Genomic DNA, 19,302 nt, shown 5'->3' on the forward strand with positions numbered 1-19,302 from the left:
GGGGACTTGGAAGTATGTGACTACTGGTATAAAAACAAGTGTGGTGCTTCTGCTCATCTTTGCACTACCAATGTGCTATGATGATAGAGGCTGATTTTGAAAGTCCTAGGTGGATGAAGGCTTCTTCACACCAAGAAGGCAGAGGAATAATTAATTTGTTCAAATTTCATACCTCTGCTCCTTTAGGTTTAAATCCTTCTTAGCATGCACTATGTGATATCTACTTTTCCCCTTTCTCTTTATCCATGGAGGGTGCTGTGAGGGGAGGAAACAAGGACTAGCTGGTAACTAGCCGGCCATGGCTTCGTGCCCAGTTTGCTGCATTAGAGCATCCCTGTGGAGGCAAATCTGCAAGAGCCCCAGTCCCACTACACAATCCAGTGCTCCTGTGCCATGGACATGCCTTTTCTAACCCCTTCCCTGGCTCTGCCATGTTTGCTCTGCTGCCCTTTGCCTGTTTTCATCTACACTTTTATCCCGTTGGCACCCAGTTTCACAACTGGGTTTGATGAGGACCCATTGCAGCCTGCGAGCAGCCTCTGGGCTCTGCTCCTGGCTCGGTTCTCCCTGCCCCGTTTTCCCCCTCCACTTGTAAAGCTTCCTGCTAAGGCACTTTAAAATCTGCATAAGGCATAGACATTTACATATATATCTTTTAAAGTTAATATTACTATTTATTCTGATGGTGGGTAATTGCTCCATTCCCTGCCGAGATGTCAACTGGGAAAACTCAGAGGTTTTCCCTAGGAGGAGAAGCCTCTGTGGCATCCGTCACCCTGCATTTCTGTGCTCTCTGCCCACAAAGCTTTCAGTAACACGTGTGTAATCCCTCCTGCCCTCTTGCTGTGATTATAAACTGTTTCCAGCCGCTCTGGGCTGGGGCAGGAGGCCTTCATCATGCACTTGCGTTCTCTTTCAGAGCCATCTTTCCTCCTCCTCCTTGTCCCGGCTGCCTCGTGGTGCTGCCGGTGCCTGCCTGCCTGGCAAGTCAGAGCATGTCCAGACCCTGTGGACGAGATGCAGAAGATGGCAGAGCTGCTGGGGCTCGGAGACGAGTGTGGGGAGGGGGCTTCGGGGGCTCCTGCGCTCACTGGCTCCTGCCTCGCAGACAACAGGCTGAACCTGGATGTTTATCCTGATGGCTGCCGCCGGTTCCTCCAGCTGTTCGAGGGGCGACGGGGAGAGGTGGTCCAGGTGGAGTTCCTCCGGCTCAGCAGCAACGATCGCCTCCTTGGCACTACACTGGGCATCCTTCCTCATCTGAAGCACCTGAAATCCCTGGTGCTCAAAGGTAAATTCCGGGGCCCGTCACCATCCCACTTTTCTAGGCTCAGCTTATTTTTATCCTTCTCTCCATGTCTGCAGGACAAACTGCCCTTGGAATTGTTGTGTTCTAGTGCCCCTTACTACAGCTTTGGCTCTTAGCCTTGCTCAGAGCTGCATGCAGATTTCAACAAGATACAGCTTCTAGACTCTTATTTCCTTCCTTTGTTTCTACAGCTGCCTGGGGACCAGTTTTTGGAGTCTGGTTGGGTTGATGCTGCAACATTTTCTTTAGCCATCCTCTAGAAGAAGAGCATTTTTTTCACAGTTATGCAAGGAGAGGGGGATTGAAAGGTGTTGGACTTTTTGATAAATGTTCAGCCCTTCTTTCATTTTTGGGAGTATAATGAGCTGTCTTTACTGCATTTCTATCTGAATCAATCCTAGCTTAATCCTTGCTTAGTGACAGTGAGTGTAGGGTTAGCAGAGTTCAAGACAGACCAGAAGAGGCTGCTGAACATTTTATCAAAAGTATGACTCAGGGCGTGCACGTTATTTGGCAAGCTGTAATAACTGTTAGACCTATAAATGTTAGATCATTCTTTGACTTTCTCATCTCTTTATTGTAGGAGGATCTTAATACAAATGGTATAATTTCTGTATCAGACTGAATCATTTGCTCTTTGGGAGGTGGAATTTTAAGAAGAAATGAGAGAAAAAAGGGGGAGTTTGTGGCCAGAATTCAAGGTTCTAGCTGAAAACTGAAAAGATTGAGGTTCGTTTCTATATCTGCCACAGCTTTCTCATATGAATAATTTCATTTGTCTTTTCCCCCTTTAGTAAGGTGAGGATAATGGCAGTACCTTTTATTAGGCTTGTTTTGTGAGATGTACACACACCCTGAGCATCCTGAAGTGCAATAAAATTGTTCACTAAGATTTTCTTACGTACAAAGTGCAATGTGTCTGTTAGTTTGATTGTTCTCATTTTTCACCATTATGCAGCATAAAAAATGTTTGGTGCCCTCTGCTGTATGTGTACACAAATAGACAACAATGGAGGGAGAGAAGGAAACGATGAAGAAATTGAGAGTTTTGGAAGTTTCCTTTTGTTTGCTTGACTTATTTTCCGTGAGTGCAGCCCTTTTCCAGTTTGAGTGTCACAAGCTGGGGTGGGGGACTTGTATCCTTCCCTCTCTGCTCTGCCTGGCCTGCACAATTCTGAATTACTTGCTTTTTTCCCCACATTTTCACTGCTTTCCTCACATCTGCTCTCCAGTCTTACAAGGGCAGATCTCAGTCCTCAGGGCTGCTTGTCCCTTAACAGCATGGGCGAAGCCTGGAGGGTGAGGAATGTCTCCTTAGTCCATAAAGTGTTGTGTGTTGGCCACTGGTGCTGGTGGGGAAGAGGTGGGGAAGGAGAGTGGGAGGCTTGGAGGGGTATGGGCCACCCTGCTGAAGGGTGGTAGATGTGTAGAGTGGCCTGGCTCTTTCTGAGCTTCGACTCCAGATGTGTTTAGCAGAGCTCTACTGGTTGATTGTGGCATCTCTCCATTTCATAACAGGTCTTCACCATTATACCCCTTTCACTGATCAGGAAACTGAGGCAAGGAGCAGAAAACCCACTTCTCTATGAGTACTTTGTAATCAGTGCTGCTCGTTGTGATCAGTAACTCCCCATCTTCTGGGTCTCTGTGCTAAGGAGTCTCACGTGAGGCTGATGAGGTATCCCTGTAGCATATTGACCTCTTCTTCCACTTCCCTCCATACCCAGGTGGCCATGCCAGGGATGAGTTTGGTTCGTGTCAGCATGGCTCGCTGACAAGCTTGCCACCAGACATTGGGAACCTGAGGTGTCTCACCCACCTGGATCTCAGCTTCAACAGCCTCTCCACCTTGCCCAGCTGCATCCTCCACCTCCCCAGCCTCCGCGTACTCCTGGTGAGCCACAACAGCCTGGTGGCACTCCCTGAGGACTTCGGCTCTCTGAGCAAGTTGACTTTCTTCTCTGCTATGAAAAATCAGCTGAAGGACTTACCTCAGAGCATTGGGGAGCTGGCAGTGCTGCAGGATCTGGATCTCTCAGAAAATGCTTTGGAATTCCTCCCTGAAGAAGTTGGGAATCTGCACAACTGCACAGAGCTGGATCTCTCTGGGAATCGCTTATCGAGCATCCCAGACTCCTTAGGTAAGTATTTTCTAGGGGAAAAGAAGGACATGGGCTTGCCGAGTTTTTGGTACAGTCTAGGACCCCTGAGGCCCTTGGTCTCTGTCCCCAGAGTTGTTAGCACAAACCATCTGTTACGTTACAGCCAAATGGAAGGGATATCCAGAAGAAATACGCTTGGTTCAGTCAGTCCCTTTGAGCATTAACAACTCTCTGGACCACACTTTCTCCTTCTGTGGATCAGCAAGACTGCTAAGATTTCAATACAATTTACAATAGCCGAGGATCTGGCCTGGCTGGTTTTGGGTAGCACCCAGGACTGGAAACAGAAGACCTGGGGTTTAATGGGATGCAAATCTGGGCTTGAAATCGTGCTGTCCAGTGTGGACCAGTCCACAGAACCAGGCTCTGACTTCTGCTGCCCAGCTTCCTGGCTCTTGGGTCCTGTATTACTTTGTGCCCGGGGTTGTTATTGATGTTGCTGTTACAGAAGCATCTTACATCCATATTCGTAGCTGGGTGCTGAAAAGCAGAGGACAGAGGAGGCTGCGTTGCCTCTCAGCTAATTCTCTGGACCTCTTTATTTTGTGAGCTAAAGAGATGTTGGGCTTTTGTGCTTTTCCCTTATTGTGTGTGTGTACATGTGATGAGGAGGGCGGCGGGGGGTGGTTAGAGCTGATGTGCAATGCAATTAACAGCATGGATGGGGGGTCACTTCTTGTTCTAACCTGCAGCCAATTTGAAGTCTCTGCAGCGGCTGCATCTCCACAGCAATCTCCTGGTGACAGTCCCTGCCTCGCTTGCCAGCCTGCCCAACTTGTCCAGACTTGATCTGCAGAACAATTGCCTCCGTGCTGTCCCCTCCGAGATCCAAACCTCGCCATTCGTGCACCTCCGAGGCAATCCCTTAGGAGAAACTGAGCCATCCCTGAAGGCTGGTAATTGCAAGGCTTCTGCTGCTGTGGGTTCTGCCCAGCTGTTCCCTCACTCAGCCCAGCATGGCGTGGATGAGTTTGGATTAGAGAAGACAAGCAGGGGGCAATCAGATCAGTATTTATTTGTCTGGAATAATTATTAGATTGTAACGATACAGGCAGTACTAGTTCTGTTTTTATGAGCCCAAGCCCGGTCTGAAGGGCTCAGTGGTCCCTGGAATTGGGCTTGCTGGGAAAGGTTTTACAGTGGAAGTGAAAATGGGATTCACAGGAAATGGATCAGGAGAGGCCCCTAAAGGGGTCCAGCCTTTTTAGCAGAGGTGAGCACCAGTTCTTGGACTTGCTGCATGGCCCTAAGGCTGTGGTGGCTCATGCTAGAAGCACAGAGAGCAATAAAAGGTCATTCTGCTGTGCAGTTACCTCCTGCTTTCCTGTGGTTCCCAGGCTGCGGAGGAGCAGCTCTTTGTCCAAGATGAAGGTGATGAATGAGCAGGAATCTGAGCAGGGTTTCCCAATGGCGCTCACGTTCACAAGAGCAAGCGCTGATTCCCAGGGGTGGCCCCAGGCAATCAAACATAGCCCTGAGAGCTGCAGGGGTGGTAGATTGAAATATTTTCTAATTCCCTCTGCTTCTGAGTTTTCCTGGGGGAGAGTCAGCATTTCCAGTGTGTCTTGGGACCCCTAGGCCTCTTCCCGTCCTCCTGCTGCTGCTTGATCTGAAGCCCACTGCAGTGTGAGCAGGGTTCCGTTAGCAACTTCTGTCAGATTAGGATTAAGCCAAAACTGAAATGCAAGTTCAGCCTTTCTTGTCTACCCTGTCTCCTCCTCCTACCCAAACCTTCTTATTGCTGCAGATGAATCCAGTGCTGGACGGCTACGAAGACTCTTCCTTGCATCAGGAGAGGACAGGTAAGCCTCTGTTATTAAGAACTTATATTACAGTGGTGTAACAATGTCCCAGACAAGATTGGTGCATGGTGGGTATTGCGTGTGTGTATAGGAGCTTATGGCCTCAGTAGGCCAGTCAAACACAAGGTAGGAGATTCTTCTGTTGATTTTTGGAGGGCTGAAGTCATTGCACAGTGTCATACATTCATGCATTTCTTCTGGAAGCTTTACTGTCACCTCTGAAGGCTGCAAAGTGGTCCTGGCCTGTGGCATCCATTTCTATTTTCCACCGGGGGCTGCCTCTGACCCTCTGCGGATCTACTTCCGAACCCTTGCACCGGACCCTCAGTGGGTAAAGCTGAGACACCATGATGTCCTGCTAAGTAGAGTCCTGGAGCTGCAGCCTCATGGGGTCAAATTCCAGCAGGTGAGGACACATCTAGGCCACCTCCTGATCAATCTGCCTCTGCAGTAGCTCGGCAGAGTCTTCTGAGAGAGTCTTTTGGGACTTTTGAGACAGCTACCCCCATCACTGCTGCTTTTAAGTAGCTGCAGAACTGCCTTTCAAAGAAGTGCTGCTGCAAAGACTCAGAAAGGACACAGCCAGCTTTGCTGGCACTGTGCTGATCTGGCTCCTTTGCCTTCCCCACTGCTCCTGCTTGAGCTGAGCTATAATCTTCCTCACTTATAACCCTCCTCCTGTGCCAGAGGATAAGTGCTGTTCCAGCATTTGGCCTTAGCCTGCAAGGAGAATGGTTCACATCTTTCCCTAAAAGTCTGATTGTGTGGTTTTCATTCAAGCTGGTGAGTACTTACACCACCAGCCCCATCATGGCTGACAGCAACTCACTGCAAAAGTTGCTTTGCCCTTCCTGCCCACAAGCTGCTGAACTTCTCCTGCTGTCACACTACATAGCGGACCTGACATCTCCTGTCACCTCCCTGGAGGCTGCAGGACAGAGCAGGTTCCTGTCTCCTCCTCCACTCCCTGCATACAGGCCGTGCTTTGCCTCTTGTCTGCACAGGAAGCCACAGAGCAGAGCTAGGCTTGGTTTTATCCTTTCTATTGGTGTCTCACGGGAATGCTTTTTTGCCAGGAGGTGCAGATCTGGATGCCATATGCCTCCCCTCAAACCCTTCATCAGCGTGAGGTGGTAGTTCGGACCTTCAGTGGGCAGAGCTGGAGTGATCTGAGAACAAGAGTGGAGCAGAAGAGGAAATCAAAGGTAAGCGGATTGGAGTGACCAGTGACACACATTGTTCCTGTTCCCCTCTTTGGTTTTGCCCAACCAAGAGTGAGCCCATTTGAAACATCTCATGAGCCGTGTTTTGACCAGCTGCTATAAAATTTAGTGGATTTCAGTGCCAGGTTTCCTCTTTCATGGAGGTGTGTCTCCTGAAGGTGATGAGTTGCAGCCTGCCATGCTTCATCCCTGTTCTAGTGCTTTCATCTGCTCAGCTGTTACAGGCACTTATTTTCCTGCCTTCATTGTATTACGTTATATGTCTATATGTTTTATCTTCTTTCCTGTCTTCTGTTACAGAAGCATGCGGCTCACTGTAGTGTCCTTCACTTCTCTTGGTTCCTCGTTGTGTCTCGACTTGTGCAAAATGAATGCGAAGTGCCAACAGAGGGGACATTGCTCTTTTCCAGTGTGGATCCAAACATCAAAGTGACCTTTCCTCCTGGAGTCACTGAAGAGACTCGCAGTGTCAAGCTGCAGGTATGCATGCTTTAAAAAACAAGCTTTGGTAAGCCCTAGTGCAGCTGTTGTCCCATGCCAAGCAGGGGAGCCGAAGGTGAGATGTCTGCCCTAGGGTAATTTGTGTCTGACATGGATGCTTCATGGGCTGACCCATCTCAGATCACCTTCTGTCTTAGCTTCCCTGCCTGCAAAATGGGCTGTGCTCCAAGCTGCCCTGGGTGGGAAAGGGATCTCCTCGCAGCTCTGCCAGTGCTCCCTCTGGCAGATCAGCAGCTAGCTGCTGTGAAGGGAACACAAGGAGATTTTGCCTCTTGTTCCCTTGCAAAACATACTGAGCCTGGCAGAACAGCTCAGTGAGTGAGGTTGGGGGGGGATTATTTATGTGGATCTAATTCTAAAGCCACCCCACTAAAATTAATTGTTCTGTAGAGTTGCTAGATAGTGCTAAATGCTATTGTAATACCTTGGTCTGTCCCAGCTTGCCAGGTTGACACCAGTATTAGAGAAGACTTCAGCCAAAGTTCACTGTGCTTCCATTTCTCACCGGGCCCTGAGCCAAGCAGCCACCATTTGCCTGCTGGGTGCTGGGGGAACTGAGTAAGCGATGCGGGAATTTGGGTGCCTGACTGCTCTGCTCACCGTGCTGTCTTCCACGTCCAGGTGCTGCCAGTCTCTGCAGAAGAGATAGAGGAAATCACGGCTGATGCAGGGTGCAGAGCCAGTCCCCTGCTCTGCCTCTCCCAGGACTCGCTGGTGGATTTTCTCAGGCCAGTGAGAATTCAGCTGCCCCTCCCGCCTGGGGTCACAGGTCAGTTTATTCCCAAAACTGGCAAAGAGAAACACCATATGTAGAAAACCACAAATGGCAAGCTGGGAATTTTGTTTGCCTCTCCTGCTAATACTAAAGCTTGCTGCTTTTCCTGCAGGAACAGCAAGGTGTGTCTGCTGAGTGAGTGGTGGTGCAGGGTGGTGGGAGCTGAAGGTAGTTCAGGTCCAGCAGACCAGCGCTGGGCTTCACAGACCAGCAGCACAAGCTGGGAGAATGGCCTTAGCAAATGGATTTCTCTGCCGAACTGCATGTTTATTTAGGCTGCTGGGTTTAGTATGATGGGTTGGAGAGGCACTCCTGCCAACTGAGGAGGTGCTTTGTAAAAGGGCTTTGATTCATGATTGGGAATAGCTTGAAGCAGGTAATGAAGATGCTGCCTCCTGGGGTCTGCCTTCTCTCTTACTTCCTTGTTCATGAATCAGGTGCTGAACCACTGCAGTTAAAAGTGTACGATCATACACTAAGCCATCTCCCACTCTGAATACTGCTATGAACAGCCTCAGCCTTGCCAGGGATTCCTCTGTTTGCGTGCTGAGTACCCTGTGTCTCCTAATTCCTTTTTTCTGTGACCTTTCCTGGCTTTCTTGTGAAGAAGTAAAATCTTTGGGTGCGGCTTGGCCTTCATTGTAACACTACCTGGTATTTGTATGTCTGAAGTGCATCAGGGTTGAAAAGACTGTGGGATGTACATTTAGAAAGAGATAGAACTTAATTAATAACCCTAGATATTGGTGATGGGAATTGTCTAATGAATCTGTTGGTGGAAATCAGCACACTATCAGTTTAAGTCTGCATATTCTGCCAGGATATCCCGGAAGCATTGGGGTAGCCTCATCCTCTTATTACTGCTCTTCTTTGACCAAAGTTCAGTCCTGGATGCTGAAGAGAAGGCCGTGAGCCTTAATTTGGTGCTTTCAAAAAGCGAATCCCCCAAAACTGTGCCTGGGTTTGTAAAGCCATGAATAAAGGCTTCTGCTGCATATAGCATCTCTTGATCGTTTTCTTTAGGGCTAAATTTGGATCGGTCAAGGCTGCATCTTCTCCATGGCGACCTGGAGGGCCACACCTGGGATGACATTACCAGTCAGGTGGTGCTGGAATTTACCCATCTTTATGCAGTGTTTGAAGTCACCCACTTCTCCTGGTAAGTGCAGGATTAGTCCTGAGGAAAAGATGGGATGTTCCTCTGCCTTGCTTTTCCCACACTCTGACCAGGGGTCATGCCATTAACCCTACCTGTTCCCTTTTCCCTTTGCAAGTCAGGCCCAGCTTAGCGCTTTGTCTCTACCCATCATTTTTTACAGTCTCGTGGATGTGACACTGGCTTATCTTCCTAGGCAGGATCCCTCCTTTTTCTTAATTCCTTGTCTGCCAGGTACTGGCTGTGGTACACCACCAAGACCTACATTGGAGGCATTGCCAAGAAAGTCTATGAGCGGCTGCGTATGTACCAGGTGAACTTCATTGCTCTGCAGAGGAAGAAGGACCCCGAGCAAGTCCTGCTACAGTGTGTCCCCAAGCACAAGGTCTGATCTGGGTTGCATTGCCTTGCTCCTGAGCTTCCTGGGCCTCCCTTTGTAGGATGTAAGGGCAGCAGTGCACCAAATGGTCCTGTTCACTGCCCCAGCGTCATGGCTGGGGTATGCTGTCACCACATTGTGTTGGTAGTGTGATACCGGCTCACTGGGAGCTGGGGGAGGAAGGAAAACTCATACTATGCAGTGGTGGATGCCATGCAGTGATTTCCTCCCCTGCGAACCTTGAGGACTGGGCTGCTAAAATCAGCTGAGCCACAGTAACTGGCCATGTGTGTGCTGTTAGTGTCCAGCAAACATGAGGCAAAACATGTTGGCTTAAACTTCAGTCAAAGATATTAAAGTTAACACATCACTTGTCTGACATGGGCTAGTAGTGTGGGCAGAAGCACTGCTTCGGTTTCAGCTGGAGTGGTTCAAAATGGTACTCTTCCCAATGTTCCTTGCTGTTTACAGTTCAAGCAGTGGAACAGAACATATGAGCCCTCCTTAATCTGCTTCAGTGCAACATCAGATTAGTGTATGCTATTTGAGCTAATCTGGCTGACTTTGTACGAAAGGAGATGGGAAGCACTCACACATTCTCGTCTGCCGCCTCTGCCCTAGGGGTATCAGCTCTCAGCAGTGTTGCTTCAGATGTTAGCAAAGTAAGTGTGCATCTGTGTTGCTTCAGATGTTAGCAAAGTAAGTGTGCATCTGTGTTTGTAGAGCGTGTACCTTGACAGACAGTGCAGCTCAGTGAGGTGAGGGTTATTTTATCAGACTGCCAGAACTGGGCTGCGTATCCAACTCTGCATAATCCTCTGGTCTGGTTGCTCCTTTTTTTCTTTATTTGTTCTCCTGTATTGAAATGACCTGTGGGCATAAACATCTGTTAGGATTCTTTATATCTTGGGTTCTGGGCTAAAATTGTTTCCAGAGGAGGCAGCAATGGCAGTCACAGTGAAATCGGGGTTCGGGGGGGTGTGTATTCCTGCCAGGGATAGTGACGGGGTGAGAGAGGTTTACTGTTACAAATAGAAAGAAGAATAGACACCTCGGCTCTAGGCTGACTCTTGCACTGCCTCTGAGACCCCAGGTCTGACAGTGTGATCACAGGCTGCAAAGCCAAAATGAGCTTTCTGGTGTCCTCAGCTGTGTGCTATTGTAGCATGTGGCTTTTCGCAGAGAAAATGTCATTAAAATGGCATACTGTGAGGGGGATAAGGTACCAAGTAAATCCCTCCCTGTCTTTGAAGGTTACTGACCTGTTAAAAAGATAGAGACATTGCTGAAAATGCTTTTTTAATGGCAGCTTTGGGATGGCCTATCTTTGTTAGTCCACATAGCCTTTTCAGCTTTTTACTTGAGAAGAGAAATAGGGAAGCCACAAAACTCAGAGCACCACTTCCTTGTCTGTAGTGAATGTACCTGGGATAGGAGGGGGTGGGTGTTTGTTCATTTGTTTACATCCTTTCCATGTAAAATGGACTTCCCCTGTTGAAGGCGAGTTAGAGGAACATCATGGGCATAGGGACATGGTTCAGGGGACAAACGTGCTTCAGACCAAACACGGGGTCCTGTGTTGTCATCCTTGTCAGGTTGACCCAGTTCTGAAGAAGCTGCAGGACCGCTATCGAGGACCTGAGCCATCTGACATGGTGGAGATGTTTGAGGGAGAGCAATTTTTTGCAGCTTTTGAGCGAGGCATCAGCATCGATATGGGTATGGTAGTGCTGAGCTCCTTTCTGCTCCTACCTCTTGTGCTTCTCTAGCCCTAGGCATGTTTCTGCTGGGGGCTGTACTCCTCCATGGCATTCCTCTCTGTCTCCAGCTCACCCACTACTCACAGCAGCCAGCCCATGGACATTGAACTCGTCACATTCTCTGGTCACCTAACTTTTATATCTACTTTTCACTATGAAAGTACTGTTTGCAGGCTTTCCTTTCCTCTCATGCTGTTGTAGCCTGCAGAGGGCAATAGCCAAGTGTGTTTATTTTATGACCGGTCTGCTGCTGCAGCCAGCTATGCCCTTTTCCTGGCATCTTAGACACCACACTGGAATGCCCATGGTGTTCTAATGAATGTTGCCCATTTCTGAGAGAACATATAAAGATATCTTTTTGGAGAAGGTATTTCTGAAATAATCCAGAGCAAAGAATTCCCTCTAATGGAGCCATTAGAAGAGAAGGAAAGAGGGAGCAGGACCAAAACTCAGAATGATGTTTTATGCTCCAGTGTGTTTGGACCTGTTACAGCTGCAAACTGAGCCTTTTTCTGCAAAACCTGAACATACAGCTCAGTTTCATTGGTGTAAATTAAGCGCAACTCTATGAAGAATAATAAAGTGCACTGGTCTTTCAGTGGAGTTCATGAGGCCAGAGTCTGTCCCTCTGTCCTGATTTAGGCTGGACTCGTAACTTAATTTCTAGATAATTACATATATTAATGTTGTACCTGATTATATTTTTTTCCCTTTAGCTCTATTCCTATTTCTGCACCCACTGCAGAAATGGTGAAAAGAAAGGTGACCTATTTTTGTGCATTACAGGATGCTATTGCAGCTGATTGTACCCTCCAAGGGGTAGAATGGACCAAGGATGGGAGGGAAGTGCCAAGGATGGACTTGACTCCATCTGAATGTCTTGCCCTGCCTTGCCTTCCGTTCTTGAACTTTATCTCCACCTTGTGGCCATTCTCCTTTTTCACCTGTAGGACCTGGCTTCTCCACAGCTAGTGTTTTCTGCTTGCCCGTGTCACCCAGAGAGGAAGGGAGGGTTACAATTCTTTCAAGCACGAGTAGAAGGAGCAGATAGTAGCATGGAGGCTGCTAGTGGATGATGGGCTGTTGGCCAGGCTTGAAAAGCTGCACACTTTTCTGCACAAGTTGAGTGTTTGCTGCTTCTCTGTGCAGATCGCCCTGACTGTGTGGATGGACGTCTCTCGTTTATTTTTTACTCCCACTTGAAGAACATGAAGGAAATCTATGTGACCTCCCCTGTAGACAGGAAAGGCCAAGCTGTAAAAGGCCAGGTGAGCAACCAGTTACACTGACTTTTTGTTTCCTCCTTCATCATCATCATTGCTTTTACAATGCTCCTCATAATAATCTCTGAGCACCAGGCATGACTCTTTTCCTCCCCTCTTTCCTTTGGCTTTGCATTTCAGTGACTAAACCCTGAATAAACAAGAAGAGTAGTCTGGAAGGATCACTCATCACATAGCTCTCTGACTTACATTCCTGCCATTAACTCTTGCGGTGTTGGCAGTGAGTCCAGCCTTTATGGCAGAACCTCAGTGTTCCTCCCAGTTGCACTTAATTGGGAGGCCATATTTATGGACTGAGGATAGGTGAGGAATGCTGAATTCATTCTTTCCCAGACAGAAAAGACATGGTGCAGACAGGCTTGGCCACTGTGCTTGAATCTGAGCCTCACTGCGTGCTTTCTGTTTGCAAAGGTCTCTTTCTACCGAGGGGCAGTTCCCGAGAGCATCCCTGAAGATGCCAGCAGGAGGAGGAAAGGACCAGACTCCCTCTGGCTCGCGACTCTGCCCATCAAACTGCCTGTGAGTTGTTTTGTCTCCTACAGAAAAATTAATCTAGATGATGTAAGAGCATAGCCTTCCTGCTCAGCTAATTTTGTCTTCCTCCATGAGAACGGAAGCAATGAATGACTGCAAGAAATGGCTGCCCAACCATGTCATGGTGGAGATTTCTCACTCCTCATGAGCTCTTCTGAAAAGAGAAACATGAATAGCTGGGAGTGGTCTCCATCTCTCCTGCTCATCTTGCCTGCCAAGCACAGACTTGTTGCATGGGTGGTCAGAGAGGGTGGATCCTTTGAATGAATGAGGGATGTAGAACAGGAGGAAGCTTGCTGTAATTAAGGGAAGTGTCTGTTTTGTTTATAAATTTCTTAGTCACACAGCTCACACAGAAGTAAAAAAGAAAGGTCTAGGATGAGGTAGGTAGGCTGGTTTTGATTATAGGCATTGAGTATAAGTATTCTGGTGTGAGCCACTGGCCTTTAAAGGCTAGGCTGTATGTTAAAGTGAGAAATGCAACTTTTGCTTATGGAATTTAATTGGTTTTTGAGAAGCTTAAAACAATAAATACCTTTGTAGGCTGAATGCTTCCCTTCAGATCACGTGCCATGATCTCACATCCATGCAACCTCAACTACAAATTTAGACTACGTGCTCTCTTACCGCTGAGGCCAATATACTTTGGGGAGATGGTTCATTGAAAAATGCTCTGTAAAGACAAGAAAGGAAATTTCCAGTGTGAGCTATGAGTGTGAACACTATGATTTGAAATTTTTCAGAGGCAGTGAGCATTGCTGGTCATTGCCAGTTTGGGTGCTCCTTGCTTCGTACAGCCTGACTCTTCAGCCCCAAGATCTTCCTTCCTCCCCAGTAGGAGGAAGGAAGTTTCAGCGTGGAGGCTGAATGGCCAGACACTGTCCTCTACAAAAACAATTTGTTTAGTGTGTTCTCTCTCTCTCTCCTCTGTGACACAGAGATTGAAACCCCGCTGGGGTGAGAACTCTGGTCCCCTGAAGGGCTTCTCCTTCCCTCCCTTGAACCTGGGCAACGCTGAGACTGGCTACCTGACGCAGGCAAACCTGCTGAGCATTGCCAGGCGTGTGGGAGCTGACTGGCAGACCATCGGCCTGAACCTGGGCTTGACCTATCAGCAGATTGAGCGCATAGAATACAATAACAGGTAAGCTAGGACACAGTGATCAACAGTGATGCATTATATCTATCCATCTATCTATTGATCTATCAATCTATCTATCTATCTATCTATCTATCTATCTGCAGTGTAATAGTATAAATTAATGCTTGGCTGGTTGAAAGTTTTCCCACTGGAATTGTTTCACTGGATAAAAGATGGGTTGACTAATGGTTCTTCTCAAAACATTACCTTTTTTTTATGGAAAACATTATTTTCTCTTGGCATTATAAAACAAATCTTTATGTTTGGAAAACAAAATTGGGAAATAACAAACCTGATGAGCTTTGTAGTTCAGATGAGTCACATTCCTGTTTTGTTCTTTGATCTGGACTCCTGGCTAGACTCCATATCTGACAATGAGCAGTGATCTATGGCATTAATTGTGAATATCATCTTTATTCAAAAAGAGCTTGTGGTACGGCATGGGACATGCAGTCTGACCAAAAAGCCAGAGCAGCAGGAGACAATGAGACTTGTTATGACCAAACTACTGTTCCTGTGGGGAATTTACATTCAAAAGCAGAATGCTTTAATTTGATATTTCCATTAGGAAAACATTTTCAAGAGAGATTTTAGTGCAGGAACTGCAACTGCTGTATGATGGGTGGGAAAAGGCAGGCCCACTGAGTGCTTTGTTTGTTTGGATGGCTTCTTTGGGGCTCCAGTCATGGGCTAGGACTCAGGTAAGGCTTCTTTGGGTTGCCAGAGTGTGTTGGTTACTTCTGTGCTTCCCCCTTTCTTCAGAGAGGACCTTGATAAGCAGATCCTGGACATGCTTTTCTCATGGGCTCAGCAAAACTCGGAGGATCCTGAATGTGTGAGCAAGTTGATTACAGCCCTGAAAGAGAGTGGCCGCCAGGACATCACTGATGAGGTCGAAACCATCATTGAGCTGGGACGGCAGAAATACAGGGAGTCCATCCGCCGGGTGGGCTTGGAGCAGGAGAGCAGCACTGAGGACTCTGCAATAGCTATGATGTAGCACCTAGCAGAAAGAACTGGGTTTTGTATGGGGTCCCTCTGTGCACCTGGAGTAACAATGTCTTGGGGCTCCTCCCACCTCAAGGGCCAGTGTCTTCCTGAGGAGCTGGATGTTGATTTACTTGTGAGCACACTACTGAGCTCTCTTGGGTCCATACTCACATGCCACTTCTGCCAATCCCAGGCAGTTTAGAGTGCATTTATGAGCCTTTTCTGTACTTCCACTTCTTGACCTTGAGCTTTAGATTTCAGAAACATGGACAAATTCAGAGACTAAAGTGTCTGTCCGTTGAGTAGTGGCTAAAGTAGCCTTTAATGAATTAATACATTTATGAGCCTTTTCTGTACTTCCGCTTCTTGATCTTGAGCTTTAGATTTCAGAAACATGGACAAATTCACAGACTGAAGTGTCTGTCAGTTGAGTAGTGGCTAAAGTAGGCTTTAATGAATTAATACTCATGTTACATATATTTATTTATAACTTATTCCTGAAACTGTGTTCTGCTGGAAATGCTGGGTGTGAGCATTTGGGTCTGTTTGTGCTCCAGTGCTTGATGGGAAAGTGGAGGTGCAGTTGTGTTATGAAGGCCTGTGGTGCAGTGGGGACTGTTCAGCTATTTCTGTTAATGATGTGTTTTGCTTACATGAAAATGTGAACTGTATTCCCCATGAAAATATTTTCTATTTTCTGCCAAATCTCTTCCAGTTCCCTCAAGTCCAAAACAAAACCTAAGTATTCATGGGGAAAAGAGAAGAAACTAATTTCTAGCAAAATTGCTCTTGTTTTTTGGTTTTGCTCCAAAAGCTATTTTGGAACAAATAAAATTTCACATTGTCCCTAGGCTGCTGCACCTGCCAGGCTTTTTAGATGATACTTACACACTGCTGGTCTTTGACAGAGTTCCAGTTTTATTTTACAAATAAGTAAAAATCTGTAACCCTGCTGTCCGGGAGAGACTCTAATTTAAGTGAAAGTAAAATTTCCCTTGCAGTTTCAAAGGGATATTCCTCATATCCTCCCAGTGAAATATGCCCATGTAGTAGTGAAGGTGTGACCCCTCGTGAAGTTTGGTGAAAAGCATGACTTAAATTTGCATTTTAAAAACTGGTCTGACCAGCTGTGAAATAGGCACTGTTGTGGGATTGGCATAAACTGTGCTGAGCTAACCTCCCAGTTTTGCAGTCTGAACATCTTGTGTAAGTCTAGAAGTGTTTATCGCTTTTTAACTGCTCAGTCATTGACTACTGAGGTGCCCTTCTCTTCATGTTCCTCATCTCAACTAATGACCCACTAATGACGGTGGGAAATTTCATGCAAGCTTTTTGAAAGACTACAGTGATCTACATAAATTCAGCTCTTTCAAGACAGGGTTGGATTCAGCATAACTCTAAGCAATATTTAAAGGGCCGTTCTCAATCTGAAAAACAAAAGTCTGTATAAAAATGCCAGGTTGCAACACCCAAAGTCAACCTGCAGCTCCAGGTCTGAGAAATCCTGCTGTTTTGTTCCCCCTGTGAAGAATCATTGGTGGTTTCCCTAATGCTGTGTTTCAGACCTGCCATCAGTACTATTGAGAGGCATAAAATCGTTCTGCCTTTTTTTTTTTTTTTTTAAGGCCATTCTAACATCTCAGGCCACGGAGTGATTAGTGTCCAGTCCAGAGCACTGGACAAAGACTTGCAGACTTGAGGTGTCACCTTGGGCCTACGGACTTCCTCAGATCTGATTTCTTAGGCCATGCTGCCCCTCAAGTCTCATGTGGGGTTCAAGTCAGCAGTTCTCTTTTGAATGTACGTTTTCTCTGGTAATCTGTGTCATACGTTCTTGTTTGTAATTTTGATGTATACCAATGAGGTATTTGTTCTTTCCTCCAGTTTTGGAGAGATACATTTGGGCATATTGCTCTCACTGGGAATAAAATAAGCACTTAACTGTTTCACAGCATGGTCTGCTAATCCATAAATGCCTTGAGGTGTTAGACAGAGCCAGGTCCCTTTAAACCTCCTGGCAGAAAGACACAGTTGAGCTTGGCTGTGCTGCACAGAAATGGGAGAAGAGCTCTTGTTTGAGTACCGCTGGCTGCAAAGCGCAGGACGGACTGCAGCTGAGTTGATGGTATCCCTGTAGCTTGGCTTTGCGGCAGTGGGGCTAAGCCAGGAAACACAACATTTGAGGCATCGGTTTGACTAGCTGAGTATATGACTGGGGCTCAGGTGGAGCAGGTCTAGGGAGCAACAAGGCTGGTCTAGAGGGGACAGTGCGTAGGCTTAGCCTGGCCTCTGGGGAAGGTGCAGGAAGCTTTCAGCTAGGCAAAGCTAGGCTAAGGAAGTCTACAGGTAGCATAAGGTAGCATCCACAGCTACAACGGGATGAAGCTAGGCTGCACTTAGCTTTCCGTTTGTGATGGCCAGGCAACAGCTGAGTTAGGCAACGCCAAAATGAGGGTTGGGTAGGCTGGACTTTATGGAGGGCTCATCCAGGCATCAGCAGAGCTACAGCTCTTCCAGATAACAGATCGGGCTAGGAGAGAGGGAGGTTAGTGCTAGGTGTTTAGGTTACTCTAGGTATGGGCTACCACCAGGCCAGGTGACAGGAGATACCAAAGCCTAGACAGTATCATCAGTAGAACAGGTCTTCAGGATTTGGGCCGATAACTTAAGGAAAGTTAAGTAACTACCCCAGACAAGTATTGTTATCTCCAGTCTTTCGCTGCCAAGTGGCAGCCGCTGGACTGGGCCGCCTCTCTGGCATCTGGTTTTCTCCTTGCATTAACACCGAAGCAAGCACCCAGCTGAGGATACAGAGGTGCTGGTGGGAAATCAGAGCAACCGTCCGACTGCTCTTTCCTTCAGCTGACTTGGCAGCAAATATTTGAGCTGGATAAGAGTCAACGGAAACCATGCTATTTTCAGGTGTATTATCTTTATCAATAATCTCTTTGAGGCACAGTAACTCTTTTGTAAGCCTGTAGTTGCTATGGCCAGGAAACGCTGATTACAGTTGCAGTAGATGGTTGAAGCAGCAAAAAAAACCCAACGTGGCATTTATCTTTTGAATCAAAAGACTGCTTTCCTTTCTGGCTTCTTTCATGAATTCATCACATACTGGAGTAGTCTCTTTCCCTTTCCAGCTATCTGGCTTCTTCTGGTGCCTATTAGGCACCTTACAGTGTCCTACTGATGATCTGGCATATTTTGTGGTTTTTACTGTGCACGATCCCGATGCATCCAAAATTCCTCCAAATAAATTTCAACAGGAAAAGCCTGCTTATAAAAAAATTTTAAAATAAAGGGAGAAGTTGTTCGGCAGTGGGAACATTTTTTCTCCTCCTTTTTTGACTGTAACATCTGTACCTCTTTAACTCTCATAATTAAACCCTTTTCTACTTCATAAACTTGCAGATCTCCAGCAGATCTCCAAGTGGCCCTGGGAGGTGAACAGTATGTTTCCCACATACCACCCTCCACTTCCAGATTCTGCTAACCATGACAGTCCTCTAGCTGCCAGGAGACAGATTCAGGTAAGATGCTTCCAGCCCCTGCAAAGATTAATAAAAGAAATTGCTGAGAAATGAAAGCCCAGGCAAAGCTCAAATCAGTTTATTAATTCTATAAAAAACACAGGGCAAAGCCTGACTGTATCCTGCAAGGGGATAAACTGTTTCCACGGTCCCAGCAGTAAAATGCTGTATAATTCCCAGTAAAAGACCTGAAGGAAATATGAAGGTGGGAGGGAGCCCACAGGGGCTGTGTTCAGTTTGTCTGTTTACTGTGGCCAGACGAAAATACTGTAAAATTCAGCACATCCACAGGATTGCTCTGATAAGGGAAAGGAGATAGATACCTGTGGTGCGTTGAGGACTGGATGGTTCAGCCATGAACCTACCGAGCTTGATACAAAACTGAGGGAGCATTAGAAGATACCATGCCAATTGATATGATTTCCTGCTGTTTGGTACCCTACAGTGTCCATGCTCGACAGTGTTATACTGCTGCTGCTTTTAAAAGGGAAAGGAAATCTGATGGTCCTTAAGTTCACTGTTTTCCCCAAAAGGAGGATCACAGTATGTTTTCAGCCTTTAAAGCAAAGAGTAGCTTTCCCTGGGAAAGGTGTGGGGCTGGTTTTCAGACACTGGTGCATCAGAGCCCCAGCAGAGGGCTGCCTCGAAGTGAGCCCACCATGCTCATCAGTAGCCTTCGCTACAATTAAGCGTGTGTCCGTTTCCCGAACTCCGCAGAAATAAACTGTATGTTCTTAAAGCACTATTTTTCTGTAAA

At 47.0% G+C, this 19,302-nt stretch overlaps 1 protein-coding gene across 1 annotated transcript; it reads left to right on the top strand.

The window, feature by feature from the left end:
* Positions 1-1,002: 1,002 nt before the first annotated feature.
* On the top strand, positions 1,003-15,458 carry PIDD1 (p53-induced death domain protein 1). Its single transcript, XM_050897904.1, has 15 exons — positions 1,003-1,291; positions 3,037-3,450; positions 4,164-4,367; positions 5,219-5,273; positions 5,478-5,679; positions 6,350-6,478; positions 6,797-6,976; positions 7,619-7,766; positions 8,796-8,931; positions 9,163-9,313; positions 10,903-11,026; positions 12,217-12,335; positions 12,762-12,869; positions 13,823-14,028; positions 14,788-15,458. The coding sequence occupies exons 1-15, from the start codon at positions 1,018-1,020 to the stop codon at positions 15,023-15,025; spliced, it is 2,688 nt and encodes an 895-aa protein (XP_050753861.1). The 5' UTR covers positions 1,003-1,017; the 3' UTR covers positions 15,026-15,458.
* The last annotated feature ends 3,844 nt before the right edge of the window (positions 15,459-19,302 follow it).

This window comes from Gymnogyps californianus, chromosome 5, assembly GCF_018139145.2.
Source record: "Gymnogyps californianus isolate 813 chromosome 5, ASM1813914v2, whole genome shotgun sequence".
Taxonomy (NCBI): domain Eukaryota; kingdom Metazoa; phylum Chordata; class Aves; order Accipitriformes; family Cathartidae; genus Gymnogyps; species Gymnogyps californianus.